This window comes from Vidua chalybeata, chromosome 6, assembly GCF_026979565.1.
Source record: "Vidua chalybeata isolate OUT-0048 chromosome 6, bVidCha1 merged haplotype, whole genome shotgun sequence".
NCBI classification, from domain to species: Eukaryota; Metazoa; Chordata; class Aves; order Passeriformes; family Viduidae; genus Vidua; species Vidua chalybeata.
Window position 1 is genome coordinate 59,014,258 of NC_071535.1, and position 21,383 is coordinate 59,035,640.

The 21,383-nt window shown below is 39.9% G+C and overlaps 1 protein-coding gene across 2 annotated transcripts in view; it reads left to right on the plus strand.

Annotated features, from left to right (window-relative positions):
• The window catches only part of PARVA (parvin alpha), a 61,973-nt gene that overhangs the window by 29,944 nt on the left and 10,646 nt on the right, over window positions 1-21,383 (plus strand). For both annotated transcript variants that reach the window (XM_053945916.1, XM_053945917.1), the window contains exons 2-9: window positions 8,225-8,314; window positions 8,414-8,484; window positions 9,099-9,201; window positions 11,186-11,326; window positions 13,256-13,371; window positions 18,685-18,743; window positions 19,565-19,584; window positions 20,814-20,875. In XM_053945916.1, coding sequence (XP_053801891.1) covers window positions 8,225-8,314; window positions 8,414-8,484; window positions 9,099-9,201; window positions 11,186-11,326; window positions 13,256-13,371; window positions 18,685-18,743; window positions 19,565-19,584; window positions 20,814-20,875 — 662 coding nt within the window. The remainder of the gene's footprint in view (window positions 1-8,224; window positions 8,315-8,413; window positions 8,485-9,098; window positions 9,202-11,185; window positions 11,327-13,255; window positions 13,372-18,684; window positions 18,744-19,564; window positions 19,585-20,813; window positions 20,876-21,383) is intronic.

A 21,383-nucleotide genomic window follows, 5' to 3' on the forward strand; every position in this document is an offset into this window, starting at 1 on the left:
TGAAGCATAAGAAGCTTTCATAAGATACTAACGTGGTTTTGGTTTTTTGGGTTTTTTTTCCTTCTGGGACGTAGAAACCCTTGGCCACTTATTAAAAATCTTCTAATCCTCAGTCACAGAGTCTTTCCTTGAAGGTGATGAGATGCTTATCTCAAAACACAAGTAGTTCTAGTCACTGCAGTTTAAAAATGGGGGCAATGTGTGACACATAAACCAGTTTGTAGTCTCTGAGAAGGAGCTTTAACTTTCCAGTAAAAGTAGTAATTTTTCTATTTCTTTCAAGAAAAAGCACTCATCTAGATTGCTGAGATGCAGTGGGTCTCTCTTAACTTTTTCTCCTTCAGAAACAAGGCTTACATACACAAGAAGAAAAGAGCAAGAAATTCAGGAAATCCTCAGCTTGCTACTAATGTGCCCTCACATTCCTGAGAGCTATTTTTGGGTTTTCTCTTAGGAATAGCTAGAACTTGTTGAGCTGGGAAAGACTTCTTGGAACAGATCCTTGGTTTTGTCTTCTCTGCATGAGCTCTTCTTGTTGATGTTGGAATAGCTGCTCTTAGCTGGTTGGTGATTCACAAAATGAGGCAAGTCAGCCCTGTAAAATCTGCTTCTCCTCTTCACAATGTTTGGAAAAAATTGTTGCAGCAAGCTGGTGAACATGTAAAAAGGACAATTGCCTCCAACTTGCACCAAGAGGTCTGTCTGCCTCTCTTCTGGGTGTTACTACCTGCAGATTTGTTGTAACTTGAGAAATATCAAAATGTCAGTGAGGAGGATACAAATGCTTTCCCTTCTGCTCTGTATGCCCCCAAGTACTCTGTGTTATGCTGAGATCCCTCAGTAAATCAGTTCAGAGATCTCTCAGTCCATACCTCAGTAAGCTGGAAATCTTAGCTGTCAGAGGATTTGTTTCCATAAAGTACTTTGCTGTCAAAGGATTTATTTCAATAAAGTATTTTGCATGTAGGGATACTACGTGCAGACCAGCTAACAACCTGTACATTTCTGTTGCACAAACACCCTACCAAAGTATCTGGGGCTCCTTGGAGTTTGTTTTGGGATCAGATTCCACACAGCACATTTTGATAAGAACTTGGAATGGTCTCAGCATTTCTCATATGCGTGGTTTGTTCTTCAGTGGGAATAAGAACCAGCATCAATTGAACTCTTGTCTGTATTTGATCCCCAAATTGCATTTTGGGATTTTTCAGTAGGGTTTTAAATAACTCCTATAGAGTGACAGGATTTTCAAAATGTCTGCAGATACTGCTTAGGTATTTTAAAAGACTTATTGAGAGGATGTGCAGAAGGAATGAATGGAATGATTGGCATCTGTGTTAGCTTGGCACTTCACTGCTTATTACCTCTTAGAAACTAGAAGGAAATTCTGGAGTTCTGAAAGAACCTTCATCCCAAATGAAATGAGAAAGCTCGGAAGGCTTAATGAAGCTGGCAAAAGAGAATCACATGTACTCTTTTGAAAAAGGACTGAGTTTGCTTCCTGATTGTTTTTTACCTACCCAAACCAGACATCTGTCTGTCTGTGGAGGGGTTCTTTCCCTGCCAATTGCAAAAATAGAAAGGAACAGCAAACTAGTCACTGAAGTACTTGAGCGTGGTTTTGGACTTCAGAGAAAGTTCAAGGCAAAAGGCATTTAATTTGTTTTGCATACATGAAAATCAAATCATAGCATTTCTCCCATCTTTTATTGTGAACAGCATTACTCCTGTTCTTTTTGTGTGCATGCCATGTTTGGTTTAATGGAGAAATAAGAAAAGAAAATAGATTCTTTTTTGGAGGCTGAGTACTAATGCAGAAACACTAAAGGCAGGCACATTGTTGTCAGCCAGTTTGCATATTTATTTACTTCTGCAAATGGTTGGCTTGGAGTCAGCAGTTAATGGAATGAGAATGATGTTCCTGTACAGATCATTTCCTGAGAAACATTTTCAATTACAAACATATCTCTGCTTTTCTTCCCCCATTTGTTATGTCTTGGAGAATAAATGGGGAGTAGCATTTACAACTTAAGGTTTATGTTCTGAAGACAATTTTAACAATGATCCCCACATAAAAAGGCCCTTTTGTAGTTGCAGACATATGTTTATGATGTTTTGTGCTGTGAATATCAAATTTCTGGTGGACGCTGTGTCACACTCTGCAAACTTGTAAACATCTATAAATCCATTGGATCATTTTAGTACCATGTGTAATGCAGATTTATTGTCTTTTGTGTGGATTTCTTTTGTTTCGGAGTTAAAGCTGAGCTGCCAGAATCCATGTTTAATGAATTATGTATTCCAGAAAATTAGGCAGTACTATTTTAGATTAATATTTTCTTTTCCCTTTGTGGATGTATTGGATGCACATGCACGGGTATTAGAAATTAACATTTTGGATAGATGGCCCAGAAAGTAATTATGTACATTTGCTTGACTAAATAGTATAATTCTATAGAAGCCTGAACTATGACTTTCTGAACATGTTTTCTTTTTTTTTCTCTCATTCTATAGCTGTCTTAAGTAATTTTGGTCAGTTTACTCATTTACCATTACAAATCCAGAATTACCGCACTGGAATTATATCAGTTTATAGAACTAGAGTATGTGAGAGGGAACAGGAGTCATGCTGAGCCAGTGAGCTGGTATAAATCATCACAAATCCTCTGAGATCTGTGTGGATACAGTAATTTACACTCAAGTCTGTATTACAGGCTATCCAGGCAGTAGAAGAACTAAAGCTGCTGTTGTGCACGAGTGGTTACAAAAGCAAACCATCAAGGTCATGGGCATTTACCAGAAATTTGCACCCAATAGAGGGAATGTGAAACCAAAACCTGATTCATCTAAATTTGGCTCAGCTATAATTGAGTGTTTATCTTATACAAGAGCAGTAAAGACATATTGTGCTGAAAATCAGCATTTTTCTAAACTGGCTGTAATTTCTGGCTGCATGTCTAAATGTATGTAGCATAGGCATGCATGTTTGAATGTGGGCACACATACAAATATCTAGGGTTATTCTGATTCTGACAATATGGTGTCTGCAGCTAGCCTTCCAAATGGTGCTTGTTCCAGGAAAAAATAGCTTAAGACAGAGACATGACATGTAAAGCTGCTACCTACTGTAGCAGTTTAAAATATCAGGGAGATTTTGACTTTCTTAGAGAAAGCTTAAACTCTTGGAGTCATGTGAATGTCAGCAAATCTCAGCTTCCACAAAAAAAAGAAAAAAAAAACAAAAACAACAACCAAAACAAACAAACAAACAAACCTAACCCAATGTGCATAAAACCTTAAAAATGCTGAGGATCTTGAATGGAAAACCCTTATGCTAGAGAAAGAAAGAAAATTGAAGACCTGCAGAAATGTTATATATGTATATATGTCTGTAGGTGTATATGCATCTATCTAAACCTCCTGGATTTGAAAGATTGGGGTTAGGAGCAGTGTGGCATTGTGCTCCTCCAAAATGGTTTGGTTCTAGTTAATTGCACACTTTCAGGATTCATCCGTTCCTGTCATAGCATTTCACTAATTTTAATTTGGTAAGTACAGAACAGTTACATGGGGAAGACATGGCTACAGCACTCAGAGGAGAGGCTGTTTTACTCTGCATCTTGTTGTATTTGTTTCATGATTCTTCTGATGGGTATAAAATACATCTAAACCACAGAGAGTGTGGTGATGTGGCATTGCTGAGCTCAGTTAAATAATGAGATGTGTTTCATTCAAATCAGAATAACTCTAAGCCCTGAATACTAAATAGGGCAGCAAAAAGCCTTCAGGCACACAAAATAAATGAGTAAAAAACCCAAATGAAGCTGTCTAATAAATACAATGTGGAGCAACAGGCTGCATGTACTGGAGGAATTAAGGCAATTTGAACCGTATGGGCAGTGCTGCACTCTCAGATGTGCAGCTCCAATGGCAGTTGGATGCACACATCACAGGGCAGGCTCTGGCTCGGAGCACACGCCTGGATTTGATAGCATAGGTTTATGACCTCGTAATCCTAGAGCATCTAAAACAGTAAGAATTCCATCCAGCTTAAAATAGCTGCTGTAGTTGCTGTTGATACAGGCTCGAGGGCTCCCCGGCTCTGGGGCCAAATTTGGTGCTGGCATGATGGGAGGAAGTCTGTTGACAGCTGATAGCAGTGGAGTTGCACTTGATTACATCATAAGAAATTTGGCACGTGGAGCTGAATCAGAAGTCTGAGCAGAAATGTCCATTCCCTCATCCAGAGTTAAAACTGGGACTTCCACATTGCCAATCCACAGAGATTTGTCTGGCCCAGATGTAGCTGTTGCTTTTCAGGGTCTTGCTTTAAAAGTGCCTTCCCCCAGTTCCACTCAGCATGGTGACTGAAAAAAATCCCTGAAGGACTGGATTTTGCTGTCATGGCCAAAGAGATGAAGCCCCTAACCTTCCCAAGGCCAGCACGATGAGCGTAAGCCCCGTGGTAGCTGATGAACTGGGCTGGATCTGGGTCACAGCAGAGGGTGAGAACACAAAGGGGTCTTAGCTCTGATTGCTGGCCTTGTCCAGTGGCCAAGCATGCCCTGTGCCCAGCACCCAGCCCTGGATGCTGTCCTTCACAGGAACTGCCACAGCTCCCAGTGCACTGCTCTGGCTCCTGGCAGCCTGTGTGGTAGAGATGAGCTGCTGCAGGTACATCCCATCCCCTCCTCCCTTCCTGGTGCCTTACACTGTAAGGCTTGGAGTGCAGCTCTTAAATGATGCTCCAAAGCCACTCCTCAACGTATTTCGAGAAATTAGATTATGTTATGTTAATTTCTCTATTAGGGCAAAAATTGCCCCAATACTGTGTTCTTTCTTTTTATTAAAATACTAAGTTGCTGAAGTGATTTCCATGAAATTAATTAAATTAATGAAAAGCAGCTGAAAAATGGACTCCTCTACTGAAACTGTGGTATGCAAACTCTTAACCTCAATCACATATTTGTGGTTGCTCTATAAACATCTAAGTGTATAGCAGTGATTTGTCATGGTATTTTTTTGATGGAAAGTCTTAGAAAGTGAGGCTATACTGCATAAGACATTTTCTCTCAGTTTACATACAGCTTGATATAATGCATGTGCTTATCTGCTCCATTTAGTAGTATTACTAATCTGCAGTTAAATCTTTACTCTTCAGTATTGGGAAAAAAAATGAAAAAGATGCTGTCAGTCTCAGGGTTTCATTCATGCCCCATGCTTTTTGCTTGTGGGGGACAGGAGGGCAGGAGGAGCCTTTATTATTGGACTAATACCAGCCTGGGGCATGGGTTGTCCATTGCAGAAAGCAGAGCTGAGGAGGAGCTGTCCTCTCTAAAAACTGGATCCATCTGGGATCCTTGGATCACCTGGAGGTGTGGTGGGTAGATTCTGCAAATGGCTCTGGCAGGTGTGCAAAATGTCTGTGCTTACAGCTGTGTACAGAAAGCAGAGCTTAGCCCCTGCTGTGCACTAAATATAACACTTGCATTCTAGAACACGTCAGTGTTCTAGTTCCCCATGTATATTTATTATTGTCTTACTTGTATTTTATGTTCACTCTTCATGCAAAGATGTGGCAGGGGTTTGTTTGCTTTCTCTTATTTTCTCTGAGAATATGATGGAGGTCATGTTATTAAAGGTAGAATGATGTGCACGTTAGAGGACAGGTATGGCAGGGTTCAGTGGCCTTGTAAATAATTCCTTACATAACCTTCAACCTGGAAAGGTCCACTCAGTCTCCTTGGAGAATTGTCAACAAGCTCTGCCAGCAAGCTCCTCTTTGGAGAGAGGAACCAAAAGCTTTCACTACTGTCCTTCACTTGGAAAATGAGCTGACTGCTTTCTCCAGTGTGTCTCACCCAAGCAGAGCATCCAGCCCTTTGGGCCAGGAGAGTTCAGTGGAGGCAGTTGGCTTGAATAGATTTTATTTACTGTGCTCCCTCTTGGGACTGATGGGAAAAAATCCCACGTTTTCTGCCTAGGAAGCTTTGTGTGAAGTCCTCCATGAGCTAAACATTTCAGAGCAGAAGGACCTCCACAGGGAAGCTTTTTACCCACTGACATCTGCCCATAACCATTTTGAACAAAAAAAAAAAAAAAAAAATTAAAAACAATCAAAGAGGTTAATGAAACCAAGAAACCAACAGTGATTTTCTCTAAGGAGTGCTAGCAGTTTCAACAATTGCCATTACTTAATGTGCAAGCAGTTCCCGAGATTGTACATGCTAGACCAACTTCATCCTTGCCATAACTCCTCAGAACTCAGCGGAGTTACATGAGGGATTAATTTGGTCCATTGCTTTCAGCAATCAGTTTTAGAGAATATACAACAATCGAGGGAACTGTTGTTGTCAGCATCGGTTTATGACTCTTTAGAGCTGCTCAGTATTTGTATATTACAGATACATAAGCAGGGTGAGTGTATGGAGTGAAGCTATGGGTTCAGTGTTGAAGGTGGTGGATTTTTCAGAGTTATTTTTGTACCATTAAAAATAATAAACATTCTAGCAGCCATTATTGCTGTGAGTCTTACATAGATGCTTGAATACAGCTACACAGATCCTTGAAGCATGCACAGAAACATTTCATCTGGCAGACCACAAAACATTTCATGAAGCATAGACAATATTTGGAAATTTCTAAGTCCTGTTATTGCACCAACTGACTGATGATCATGGTGTTCATGTGAATTTAGCTATACTTACTGCACCAAGGAAATAAAGCTGACTTATGAGGCAGCCATGAGGGCAGAGACAAAAGAAGACCTTTAGAATAGTTCTCTGTTTTCTTAAAAACCAAATTGTCTCTATAATTTTCAGAATAAACTGAGGAAAGCATCAGCTGGTACATCTGAATTGTTGGATGGCAAATGTTGCATCTGCACATAAGTCAGATGTTTCAGTACATGTCAGAAGCTGTGGACAACTGCCTAAATCTTTAGGCCATATTCAGGATTGTTGGATTAAGTTATTTAAGTTAAAACTCTGGCTGGAACAGATGAGATAAGAACCAGTTCTGTTAAAGGTGTGTGCACTGGAATTTGAGTGGTCGATACAACATTATTTCCTGGTCATGGCTAAGACAGCGAGCCCCTTTCCTGGTTTGGTAAATCAGCTTTGCACTGATTTCTTGTTCACAAAGCAAGGTACAAACTTGCGTGATCCCCGCTCTGGTTCCCTCCCTGCTCAGTGCTGGGAGTTCTTCCACAGCACAGGGTTCTGTGTTGGCTTGTTGGTATTTCTTGCCCTCTGTTAGGGAGGCATGTTTGGGCAGTTTTGGAAGGGTTTTGTCTTTGCAGCCTATTAAAGTTTGGGTCACCCAGGGGAATGAACAAAGTTGCTCTGGCCTGTACTGGGTACAGAACAAGTGACAGGCTTCCCTTTACACCTTCCTTTAGTCTTTTCTTCTCAAGAACATTGATTTTTGCAGAATCTGGGGACTTTGGCTGTCTAAGACCTTGTCCATATTTCCTGACAACTGCTGGCATCTCCAAACTGTGGGGTCTCATATTACTTCCCCATTCCTGGGGAAGTTCTTTTTCAACCTTGACTCCACACTAAGGCAACCCTTCTGAGGGTTCATCATCCTACACTGTGTCTTGCTGCTGTGATTTCTGCTGAAGAAAGGCCAAGAGCACAGGCCAGAAGCATCCTGCAGCCTGCTCCAGTGCAGGTCTGCACTCTAGACACTGCAGACCCATCAGCATCCTGGGCAGCAGAATGTGCTGTGTGCTGCACCTTCAGTCCAGAATCGTTCCTCAGCCTGGTGACTCCTGGGTGGGTGGGTACACTGCCACACCAGCTCTTCCCAAGGAGCTGAACTTGAAGCATCTCCAGAGCCATGGTGACATACTGAGAGCAGTAACCATCTCCCTCAGCTGAAATGATTCATTAGTGTTAAAGTGTCAGGACCATTAACATGCAAGTGAGCCTTTTAAAAATTTGAGGACAATGGGCCATGTCCTGGAAAAGATTTGAGGTAATTGTGTTGGTTCCAGCACCATTATCCATGAAAAATGTACTCATAGAAGTAAAGGTTTGTTGGCTGGGCCTCCCATTTTTGTTAGCTTTACTTTATTGCTGTAATTACACGCAGTGGCTTATCTAATAGAGTCATGTTCTTATAAAGAAATTAAGACAATTAATGCTACTTTTAGTGAGAGTGAAATAGTATGTAAAATTAAGTTGAAATTTGACCAAGCTTTTCTTTTTCTATTTCCTAGTGTCTGAATTACAGGAAGAAGGAATAAATGCCATTAACTTACCTCTCAGTCCCATTCCATTTGAACTAGACCCCGAGGACACTATGCTAGGTAATTCACAAAAATTTTACATCTCAACATGAAAACTTGATGTAAAATGAAGTGTTGTGCCTGGGATAGTTTCTAATGTTTCTCTCTTAAACCTTCCAGAGGAAAATGAAGTCCGAACAATGGTGGATCCAAATTCAAGAAATGATCCAAAATTACAAGAATTAATGAAGGTAATTAAAGCCTGTAAACCCTGTCAGGAAAATGCAACTATTTTTAATGCCATCCCTGCCTCTTTTACTTGAACACTCAAAAGCACTAGTTAGATATTAATTAGTTGGAATCACATGGTATGTACATCCCAGTGAAATGGGGAGGTCATTTGTGGCAGTATCTTTCTCTAGATGTGGCACAGAGAGACTTAAAAGTTTCTATTAAAATCCTGAGTCCAGAGTTTCTGTCCCATCCCACCCCCAGTCAAAGATCACACTGATTTTCCCTTGTCTTTGTGATTCTTGGGGTTAAAAATTTAGCAGGATGCTTCATTAAAATCAACTTCTGCACCTTTTGCTTCACAATAAGATGTTAAAATGCTACTGAAAGCAAAGGAAAGATTTCAGTCCAGAAGATACTGCATTAATTAGTGTTTGTCTAGACCTTGTGGTGCATTGGCACAGCCACCTCAGGTGAGTCCTTCTTGAGTCTTTCCTGTTTGCTCCTGAAGGTATGTCAGACTGTATTTTGAGCCACTGCAGCTTTGGTATTCTTTCTGCTAAGAAAAATGACATGTGGTTTAAATTGGAAATGAATAGTGTATAATACTGCCAAATTTGTGTTTCCCACATAGGTATTAATTGACTGGATTAATGATGTGTTGGTAGGAGAGAGGATTATTGTGAAAGACTTGGCTGAAGACCTGTATGATGGACAAGTATTGCAGAAATTATTTGGTAAGAAAAAATACACGTGCACAGTGTTGAGGCACTTTGTCAAGAAGTGGATCTCTTGTTCCTGCTCAGGGGCCTCGGTATCATCTTACATTTATGCCACTAAGTGATATAAAAATAGCATTGTGTTATGAGACCCCTGAGCAATGGGCTGTGTGCACAGCCCTCGTGGCTGCAGTGCAATGTGTGGTGCTCTGCAGCTGATGAGAACAGCACAAAGCCTACCTGGGGTGCTGCAGAGGGAGGGCTCTTGTCTTGGCAACAGTATTCAGTCCAATTAAATTTATTATCTGCATTTGGGCTGCACAAACTTTGCTGTGTTACAAGTGGAAAGTAAGTTTGAAGGCAAGGGCATTCTCAGTACCATGGTGGATGTTTTTAATCTCTGCCCGTTCCATGCTATAGTTTCTTCATCGCAAGGTTCCTCTGGAAAGTTGGAATTTCTTTCTGGTTTGATGTCTGGCTTTTAACATGACTGAGGTAATGGTGCCCAGTGGACTGCAATCTGAACTTCAGCTGAGAAACAGATAGAGAAAAGAAGCTGCTAATGCAGAGTTGGCATGTGCTTTTTACACTGTTGGCTTGAAAGCCATTTTCTTAGTTATTACAGCTCATAAAGTCTCCAGTAAATTTCTTTCCAGTATCCTAAATGAATCTTGAGACATCATGTGAGCATTTCTAATAAAGACTTCACAGACTATTCCCTTCTATGAATGGTTAAGCTGTGGAATATGTTGTGATGGACTGGATATGCCCAGACTGAGCAATTGGATTGTCATGGGCAGACCTCCAGTGACTTCACCCAAAATTCAAAAAATGTGTATCAGGCACAGCCTGACTCTAAATATGCATACAATGATCTAGCACTTATTGATTGCAGAGGAATCTTTTCTACTGCCCTTAATATCTTATGGATCAGGTCTCTGTTTATTAAATCTTCAGTCTTGTGGTGTGACTATGCACAAAGTGATTTCTGAGGAGATGCAAGAAACCTATGGAGATAGCAGCTTTTAGGCAGGATTAGGAGGTTGCTGGATTAGGAGATGCAGTCTCTTAGGCAGGATTAGGAGTTAGCAGTCTCATAGGCAGGATTAGTAAATAGTGCTACTTTAGGCTGGTAGTTTAGGCTCACTCACTTTGGGAAGATGCTCAATTGGCTTTGATGGGAACATGATCAGCTCTTATAAAATAAGATAAATCTTAAATAGATACTCTTCTGTAGAACTAAATTGATAAGTGACCAAGCATTCTGTTTCTGGTGTTGTCACCAGGGAGCTATATTTTCTTTGCTTACTCTTTAAGGGTAAACAATAAACCATGTATGTATATACATAACAACTGTACTAATTGTAACGAACCAATTCATAAGGTATTTTAAAATCTACTGCAAATTTTGAGTGCAGAAAATGGCTGTGGTTTCATGGAGAGAAATTGCCTGAGGTTTTAGGTGTTTTCATGAAAACTTGTTTGCCTTTCTTTGATGCGTCCTCTGCCTCTATGAATACGGAATCACTTCAGTTTTATCACTACTAGGCCAAGTAAAATTTTTATCTCCTGCATCTGAGGTAGAAGCTGGGAGGCTGAGACTGATGAAATAAATTTGGTGTGTGTTTCCTAGGTTTGATGGTCTGCTGTATAAGCCACTTGCATCTAGAATAACCTTCATCCAGAAGCAATAGAAATAATGGGCCTTATTTCCAAGTCTGGTGCTTCCTAAAGGGAGCTGCAGCAAACATTTGTTAGCCAGTGGCGTGGCATAGAGCAATACTTGGCCTTCTCCTTGTCAGTGTGTAACTAAAGGCAAAATGTGAACTTATCTTTAGGGGCTCAGAAGTGTGGAGGGAAAGTGGCTCTGGAAAAAAACTTAGATATAAAATTAGGAAGTCTGATGTCTCTTGAATGTACCTCTGGATGTATGGAATGTCTTTGTGTTCTTCATGGAGCTGACATTTTTTTTTTCCTTCCATTTTTTGTTCTATCACTTCAGAGAAGCTTGAAAGTGAGAAGCTGAATGTTGCAGAAGTTACTCAGTCCGAAATTGCTCAGAAACAGAAGCTACAGACAGTGCTTGAAAAGATCAATGAAACCCTTAAACTCCCTCCAAGAAGCATTAAGTGGAATGTTGACTGTAAGTTTTCTGTTTGCTATACTGTTCTCATTTGTTGACAGCTGGGGGGTCGTAGGTGTCATCTGGGGTTCTGAAATATCCAATGGTAATGGATGGCTGAAACCTGGGATTTATGGTAGGAACTGCTCTGAAGGGCACTTCCAGATGTGCCACTCTGTCCTCTTTACTGGTGCTCAGCCTTCTCTTTCAGTCAGGTGTCTTCTCAGAGACTGTCCAAGTGTGGTGGCTTTGCTCAGAAGTTCATGTGTGTGCCAGCTTAAGTTTTGTGTTGCTAAATTGATTGGTTGAAACAGGCAAGTACCTGCAGAAATGCAGTAGATGGACATAAGGAGATTTAGGTCCTAGAACTCTGTGTGAAATTTGCAACCTAGATATGAATAATATTTCTGATCATTTCAGGCAAAGTCTGAATGACTAGTTTTGGTTACAAAACTCTAATTCTGTGCCCTTCCTTGTCTATTGTATGAAGAATGAACATAGGAGTATCTAATGTCTTCAGTGGCCCAACACAAGACACTTTAGTGGATATATATTGCGGAAAGCAGGTTATCAGTTTTAGAGAATTAGGCCTCTTAATCTGTTTTAAGTTTGGTTTTCAGAATAATTTCATGCTGGTGAATACCTTGACCAGTACACCACATTTTCCCTGTCTCCTGTACCTGCCTTGTGCTGAGCAGTTTTGTATCCTGTTCCATTCACAACAAATCAGTTAGAAGGAGAGAAATATCTCAAGGGAGGAAGAGTGAACATTTGGCAATTTGACTTTCCCCTTTCTGTGGTCCTGCTGAATTTTTTGTCCCCTTTCTTTTTTCAACCTGCCCTGAGTTTTCTTTCCATTCTCTGTGATGCAGCTGGAGGCGGGGTGTTTGGAGTGGCCTGACAATTTAACTCCTAGTTTTAATTTAATGTTTTACATGTGTTTTAGAGTTGGAGTAGAGATAGAGAGCAGCAGCTGTGTCCAGCTGTAGCACACACCAGTGGTAGGCAGACTGACATCTTTGTAATGTTCTGCTAAAGCACCTCATCCCTGACCACGGGCACTCCAGCAGCATTTGCCAGCAATGCCACATTTTATATGAATGTGTATCTCCATGGCATAGCTGAGACTTGCACTGTAAGATTATGAAGAAGGATATTTTAGTGAATCTGATTGTGTTTCAGCAGTGCAGTGAGGTAGTCCTTAATGATGAGTTCAAGTACAAAAAACGTAAGTGCATGGCAGTGTCAAAGATCTTTTAGGAAGACTGCTTTGGGGAATGCAAAAACGAAATAGAAGAAGAAGAAGAAAGGCAATAATAAGGATTGGAAATTATCCACATGCATGCCAATGGTTTGATACTTGATCAAGGATTTCCTACAGTTTGGCTTTTGATATCATGTAAGTTGTGTTAGTGTTAACTATCCATATATGAAACCTGCTGCAAAAAAAGCTTCAATAACAGAACTAGAACAACTTCATGAGGAATGTTTGAGTCATTGAGTTTAATAAGTTATTGCTTAAGGCTTGTGCCAAAACAGGCTCATTTATCATCCTGCAGACATTGTGACACTTAAAAATGAATAAGTGCATGTTATGAGTACAAAAATATCTCTCTGTTAGTCCATAAATCCTTATTGAAATAAAGGGAATAAAAGAGAGGCAAGGAGAATGCAGAGACAGCACTTAAACTGTTGTACATAAAATCTGGCTTTTGGATTAACTTTAGATTTCCATCTCCATGAGCCTGTGGCTCAGATGTTGTAAAGAGTAGTGCGTTGGTGCTGATGCATCTTGCAGGAGACCACTACAGCCAGTGCCTTAAAGGTGCCCCCTGGCTCCAGGTGGTAAGAGGAAAAGAGTCCCATAATCCCTACATCCTAAGCAGAAGTAAAAATCTGTGCCCTAGTTACTTTGCAGTTTGTAACTTGTGCTTTTAATATCTATTTCAGCTGTTCATGCTAAAAGTCTCGTAGCAATACTTCATCTTCTGGTTGCACTATCTCAGTATTTTCGAGCACCAATCCGACTCCCTGACCATGTGTCCATTCAGGTGGTTGTTGTGCAGGTAAGAGGGGCCTTAAACAGCTCTTGGGAGTGTTGTGAAGTTGACTGAGGGGTTTCTTGAAAAATGCATCTGGAGTTTCTGGCTGGGCGGGCACGCGTGTGTCTCTTTGGCTGACAAGGAGCACACATGCATCCTCCCTGCTGTCCGTGCTTCAACCAGAAAAAGGCAGATTGAGCTGTGCCTCACAATCTCTTACTTTGCCTGTGAAGTGGCCAGACTGTGACAGTAAAAATATATGAAACATTATTATTGTTGGAATGTGTTCATCTCCCAGAATTATTATTTTCCCCATTTTCTGATGCTCTTCTCACTTGTGTAGAGATTCAAATCATTCTTGGCACTGAATGATGAATTGTCACTGTTTATTACATTCACATTTATGTTAGGTGACTAACTTCTTTTTCAGCTCTGTGCATGCTAATTTAGTCTGATTACAGTGTTGGTTTTCTCAAAAGCATGCAAAAAGATCCCCATCAACTAAATCTTTTGTCAGTCTCCTTATTAGAGCCTCATCCATTCAAACTCTTCATGTTTTTCTGTTCATCATTTTTCTTTCAGCTGAACTTGTGCTTTCTCTATCTTATTTGTCTTCTTCCCATTTAATCTGCTTTTCTTTCTCTCCAATTAACTTTGCCTTTATTTTTCACACTGCAACCGTCTTTATTTATGTCTTTTAACTGATGTTACCCTGAAGTAACTGGTTGAAAGAACTATTGCTCAAGTTTTGTGTGGCTGAAAATCTGCCAGACAGATCTGAGAAAGTAAACATTCTCTCTTCTAGAATTCAAATAGGACAAGTTTTGTAACTTAGGGAGAAATCTGAAGGAGAGTCTCTGGTAAATATGTCACTGATGTAGTGACTCATTGACTCAGATTCTGCTTCATGGGTTTCTCTACAGATGATGAAGGAGAATCCCTGGGAATCTGCACTTACGTGTCTAAGGCTTCAAAGAAACCTAGTTCCTTTGGCTATTATAAATGTATTATTTACACTGGTTTATCTCAAAGTTCCACCAAAACCAGCTTAAGAAATCTGGAGTACAGTGAGCAGGGCCTCTTCATGATGAAAAGCTAAATGAGAAAAATAATACAGTCCTTAAAGAAAGAACCATAACCTCTGCTGTCATTCCATACATCCAGACAAAATTCCAGTTGAAATCAGTGGGCATAAGTGTCCTCTTGTTAAACAGGCTAATGTAGTTCAACAGCAAGTCCACTGAAGTCAGTACAGATAAACCAATTTAAAACAATAAGTAGTGGGAGAATCTGGCTCACTCTTAGTTACACAGCTGCAGCTCAGGCGCCAGTGGTTTGCACTGGAAGCAGTTGCACCAGGATAATATCCAAGTAATGTTGAAGGAGATTTTGTCCTGCAGACCCTGACCTTGGTGGAAGCCAGTCAGTGAAACTCCAGAGCTCTGCTGATTCCTATTAACAGAGGGTGAGGGCCAGTATATTTACTGTAATTGTTTGAGACATTTCTCATTTTTATTTTATGGTGGCTGAGGGTTTTGTTTTTATTTTTTAAATCTGTCTTTGACATCCTGTGGGACTGATTCTCTAGCATGCATCGTGTACCCTTTGAACTCACAAAAGTTTTAATCAACCATCAGCAGATCCTAATGCCTAATTTAGTGGTCAGACTTACACACCTCATGTTCTAAACACTCATGCATTCTGTAAAGAAAGATCAAGCCTAGGGAAGCTTAACAGACTATGCAGTAGCTGTTTTAAAACTCTGCTACGTATGGTTTGATAAAGAGAGCAGGAGAGACAGAAATAAAAGAACAAAGTACTTTTATTAAGCCTTTTAGGAAAGACTCCCTTAATTCATTTCATGATTTTGTTAGGCATAGAAACACATAAAATGCGAGGGTTGCTGTGTTGGCTGGATGTAATTTATTGAAATAGAAAAAAACATATTTGTGAAACAAAAAATGTGCTCGTGTCCAACAGGTAATCAGCCTAGTTCTTATGAAAGCTTGTTTCCTTTGGCTGTTTTGTACAAAAGCTGTTAGCAATGAGAGTGATACAAAATCTGGGTTTAAGCTGATTTAGGAAAAAATGTGATAGTTGGACCTTTTGTAGCTACTCTATTATTTTCTTTTCCTGCCATAACAGTAGAATAAATAACTTTGAACAAAGCCCAGGCTTTGTTTGATCATATCTACTGAAATGACTGAGAGCTTTTTTGGAGAGCTGGGTCTTGTCATCATTTTGCCTCTTCTTAAAAATTATGTATTTTTACCATCCACAAATGGTTAGATGACAGATTGTTTGTGTCCAAGAGATGGAAATCAGAGAGTGTAAGAATGCATTGGCAGAGCAGCCAGAATGGCTTCAGCATGTTCTGGGGTGCATAAACTACTCTTAGGCAAAGCTAGGAAATTACTGAAATTAGATGAGTGTGTAGATCACAACCTTAATCAGAGGTCATTGGTACTGCGACCTGGGAAGGTCTGAAATGGTTTGGAGCAGCACTGCCCAAATAATGGCAAGGTTTTCAGACTGGGACTTTGCGGGGGAAATGAAGCAGTTGGCCCTCAGTTACATAAAAATGCTGACACAAAAGGAGATAAGAAGAGATCTTTTCTATTTACAGATGTACTACTCCAGTTTCAGATTTTTTTTTTCCTGTTCTAGAGAGTTGGCAGTTTTAAATGGTAAGTGATTAGGAATATCTTCAGGGCCTTCTATGAAGTCTTTCAGCTATGAGGGAAGAAAATGCCAAGCCTGTTCATTAAGGTCTTCTCTCATCACTGGAATGCATGTCCAGCTTTTCTTTTTAATGGAGAATCTTAATTCATGCCTCTTTTCTCAGAGACTTTCAAATAGTTGATTTTTATGGTTTGTTGGTTTCAATTTTAGGCACTGTTGCCTTTAAGGAACATGCTGGATATTTCAGTCCTCAGCAGCACCTCTCTGTATTTTTCAGGAATACTGTGTCATTCATTGTCTAGTATAAGACAAACCTCACAATAGGTGACATCAGTGTTAGGGTCAATTTTGAGGTTTTTAAAGAGCAGGAGATTATGAGAAGCAGCCTTCAGAGAAGGTGCTTAGACCAGTGTTTTGAGGTCCATTCTGCTGGGAATTCACCAGTCTTTTTACAAATCAGAAGTACAGGAAAGTCTGTCTTGACATGTGCTGATCAAGTAAGTGTCCAGGGGATGCACGTTGTATTTGGGCAGTGTGGAAATCCCATCAGTGATAGTGGTCAGGTGCCAGACACAAAACAAGGGCTTGGGATCATTTTGGTTTGGGGTTTTTTTTTTATGGTTTTTGTTGTTATTGTCAACAACAAGATTAAGGTGCAGATTTTTTTTATTTTCAGATATTAGCTGCAGTTTATCAAAAAAGGAAATATTTTTAATATCAGTGCTGGAATATATTTCAGGCAGTTTTTGTGTGCTTGCAGAGAGAAGGTGTAAAGCATTAGAAACCTTTTTCTGCTCCCATATTTCCAGTCTGATCACTGGAAAATACAGATGGCATTGGTGTGGTGCTCAGCCCCTGTGGGAGATGAGAGCAGCAGGGTTCTTGCTGCACAATGCATGTCAGAGTCATCATGAGGAGGAAATACAAGTTTCCTTTCACCCTGCAGCAAAGGGAAAAATAAACAAAAATACCAAACAGAGTGGAATTCCAAGTTGTGCTGGCATGAACTAGATTGCAACTTGGAGTTACTTCAGTTAGTACTGGAGACAGCACTCACTGCTGTCTGCACAAGCTGGAGGTGGAGGTAGCCCTAAATTATGTTATTCTTCTTCAGACTTTGAAGGTGAGTGATAGGCAATGTCCCTGCAGCTGGTCTGTGCCCTCTCTTCCAGTATGTAACACCCTGGACTCCCCTCTGTCTTTTAAATGCTCCAAGGTCCTCCCTGAATGCATTTTTCACTTTGTGCAAGGTATTTAGAAACTGGACTTCGAAAAATATCATGGAAACCCCCTGAAACTGCCATCTAGCTGAAAGGACAGTTCACATTACTCCAAGTGCCAGTCTGGAGTGACCCAGAGGGCCATGTTCAGCTTTTCTTGCAGAAATAAATATATTCCTTGATATATTTTAGTAATACAGTGCAGAAGGAAAAATATATCAAGAAATGTATTTTGGTAATGCAGTGTGGAAGGAATAGGCAAGCCTGGCTCAGTCCTCAGCACATCACACACTGAGGACTGCCTCAGGCAGGGATGTGCTGTCTTCTCCAAGGAAGGGAAAAGCAGCAGCCCCAATTCACATGCCCTGAAGGATTTTTCTAAAAGGTTATTCTCCTTTTCTCTTTTCCACATAGAAGATGAGTCTAGGACCAGCATAAATCTATTTTTCTCATTTCCTTGTATGACAGGGAGTGAAGAATCATGAGTAATTGCCTAATGTCTAGACTTGAAATGGAGTTGTCAGCATTTGCCTGACTTTTCTCTGTGTACTGCAAATTTTTGGTAATACCAGTGAACAGAATTGACAGAGAGAACGCAAAGAGAGGCACAACATATGTGTGGTATTTACACCGGCCCCAGATGAGTGTAATCAGCAAACTGAAACAATGTCAAACTCTTCAAGTGGCTTCATTTTGCAGCTGACTCAAACAGCCGTGATTGGAGTTGGCTTCTGCCACCTTGGGCACAGCCTCTGGACAAAGACATCAGAGTCACTGCTGGACCAGGACAGGAGTGTGAATGGAAGCTCCATTTTGGTTTCTGTCAGAAGCCAATAGAGCTCTTTGTCTGCAGAGAAAGGAAACACTAAGGCAAAAACAAAAACAAAACAAAAAAAAACAAAAACAAAACAAACAAACAAACAAAAAAAACCAAAAAACAACAACAAAAAAAAAAACCAAAAAAAAAAACCAACAAACAACAAAAAAAGTTTGAACAGGGCAAAAAGAACAAATAGCCTGGGAACAAAATTTTTGCAAAAGAGAAGCATGGGCACCATCTGCCAAGCTGTTCATTGAAATCCAGGGCTTAATTCAGCTCACCTAGACATATCTCCACTAAAATACTTACATATGTGTTTGGGTGTTTCAAATGTCTTGCTGAATTGGGGCCTTTAAAAGAAAAGTGAATTAAGAACAATGGAGAAAGGAAAATAAATACTTCCTTCTACAGGTGGAGTTTCAGGTTTCTTGTTAATGTATAAAAGAGTTCTCTGAAATACTTGCAAGGTAAAATAATATATTACTGAAAATTTGTATAAGAAAAGTTCTTATTCTGCAGGTTTCTTATCTAATTTTGTTTGTGGATCACAAATTTTTACTGTACCCTAAGCATTAAACTCTACTGAGAAAAATGTCGCTTTTTTCCTTTTTCCAGAAACGAGAAGGAATCCTCCAGTCTCGACAAATCCAGGAGGAAATAACTGGTAACACTGAGTATGTCAACACCACATTTGCCAGCAGTTCAGTAATTGAACACAGATGTGTCTCAAAAATTCAAACATTTGCTGATATTTAGCTTTCAGTATCGGGGTTCCAGGGAAGATGATGCATCAGCCAGTGACTGTATTTTAGCCTTTTCAAGAGCTGCAAACAAGCATCTAAAAATACAAAAGAGGGAGGAAATAGAGAGGTGGGGAACTAAAAGCAGGACTTTAGGTGTGTAAAATGATGGTAGTAAGCCTTGTATGTGCCATCTCACTGAACACTTTGTAACAGAAAAGCTATTCCAAACCAAAAGGGTAGAATATCCAGGTTTCTAACTGAACAGGGAGAAGCTTCACTACTGACTTATTATTAATCTGTATGGATTTATGTGTGATAGTTATATGAAGGATCAACTGGAGCAAAATCCTGCAGTCCTTAAGAACCTATCCCAAGCCTTGTTTGGGCTGGATTTCTGTTGTGGTTGGTGTGGTAGATGCATCTTGAAAGCAGAGGGAAAAGTTTTCACAAAATCAACAAAAAGCCTTCTTTACTCAGGCAAGGTGTGCTGATTTGGTTCAAAGTAGGGACTATGAGATCTGGCCTCCTGTGAGACTTTGGTGAAGACAAGAGATGATATACTGATAGACTCCAGACTAACCCTGGAGTAACTTGGTGAAGTTATTCACAAAATTCTCCTAATTCCATGGATCTACTCCATAATTCACCAAGCTGAAGATCTTACCATGTATGCTGGGTTTTGTTGCAGCATGGTATCTGTAAGTGAATTATATGTAACTGTTTTGTTCTTTTCCTTTTTTTTTTCCCCACAGGGCATTATCAGGAAGGCATGGTAAGTTCATTTGATTAGTGTCTCTTTTCTTGAGGCAGGCAGAAGGTGCATGAGTTCTGCAGTGGGTGGTCACTTTGATCAAGTGGCAAGAAAGGAGAGGATTTCAAGTTGCTCTGGCAAATATGCACCACAGGCTGTTGTGGCAGTTAACAGAAGGGGAAAAAAAACCAATGAAATCACATCTTTAAAACACATTTCATTGCTTTTCAACACATGTTAATTTGCATATGCTTTGTGGTTTAACCTCCAGAACATTACTGCAGTGGCATTAATGGTCCTGAGTTCCCAGCATAATGTGAAACGGTGTCTTATCATGAACCAGCTGGTGAATGCTGATATTCTACATCCACCAGCTACTTATACTTTAAAGATAAAGTATAAGTTGAGTCATTATTCAGCGGGCCTGCATGCCATGCAAGGTCCTGTGCCTTGTGTGTCTCACTGCCAGGATTGGGGCTGGTCAGTGGAAAACACTCACCTGAGTCTTGCTTGGTGTAAAGTCTGCCTTCTACAAACGCCTTTGGATCTACTCTAGCTTTTGTTTGTTTTTTTTTTAAATTGAGGAATATGAATGTTCCTTGAGTCATTTGCTGTTATTCAGGTGATTGTTGAAACACAACAAATTGCTCAGAAAAGGCTCTAGTGCCTTTGTATATATTTTTCTGTTTTCTTCAGAAGGCAACTGCAGTAGCACTCCAGCACTACCTTAGGTTGGCTGTCCTGCTGGTAGTGCCCTAAATTGCATCTGAGAATGGCCCAAAACATCTATACAAAGGACTGTATTGCTGATGTATAATCATAAACCTGCTTGGGATGTTTAATAATGCAGTCAGTGGCCCTTGGGGAAAATCTCTCTCTGTAGATGTAGTGACTAATGTAAACTCATGTTCTTCTGCAGAAAATGATTTGGTTACTTGGTTGTCTCTATGTGACTGTTTAAGATCTCATGCATAAAGATGCTATTCTTTGCTCATTTTTGAGAAACAGGGTCTTTAGGTGATCCAAATCCTACCTGAAAATGATGCTTTTTTGTGAATAATAGAGAATAAGTTAATAGCAGCTTGCAGCAAGAGAGAAGTATGCAAACTACTTGGTACTTGGAATACAGAGACTATATTGAACCATTTTGCTGTCTGTGTTGTCTCAAATGAATGTGTCTCTCAGTAAGTGTTTATTCTGCACTGGAACAACTGCTGCTCAGTATATTAATGGCACTGAATGTTTTTCAGAAAGAGATGCATTCGACACTTTATTTGACCATGCCCCAGACAAGCTCAATGTAGTGAAAAAGGTTGGAAGGTTTTTATTTTTAAAATACCTAATGTGTTCATGTGCATGCTTGCATGTATTAGATGGTGTGGATGTGGTGTGTGTGGATATAATGTATGACTGGCATGCTTTGCATACATTAAATACAATTAAGCTTTATGCTTAAATACACAAAGTCATGATTATAATGTTACTTTTTATTTAATGTTTAGCAGCATGAACTTAACTTTGGAACATGGAACAACATATAGTTATCAAAGTTTCCATCAGAAAAGTTCTCACAAAGTGTGTGTTGAGTAGAACCCAACTGGTACATTGACTGTACTGATGCCAACAAGATATCCAGTTTACAGCTGCCAGAGGTCTGACCCTGGAGTATTTTGGCTGCTGTCAGATTTGAGTGGAGTCCAATTACTGACTTCCCCACAGTCTGCTAAAAATTTGGGGGTTTTCTGTGTTTTAACAATGTATTTCTTTTATATATATCACATTCATTTTATTTCAGTTCTTCATTCTTGTAAAAAATAATT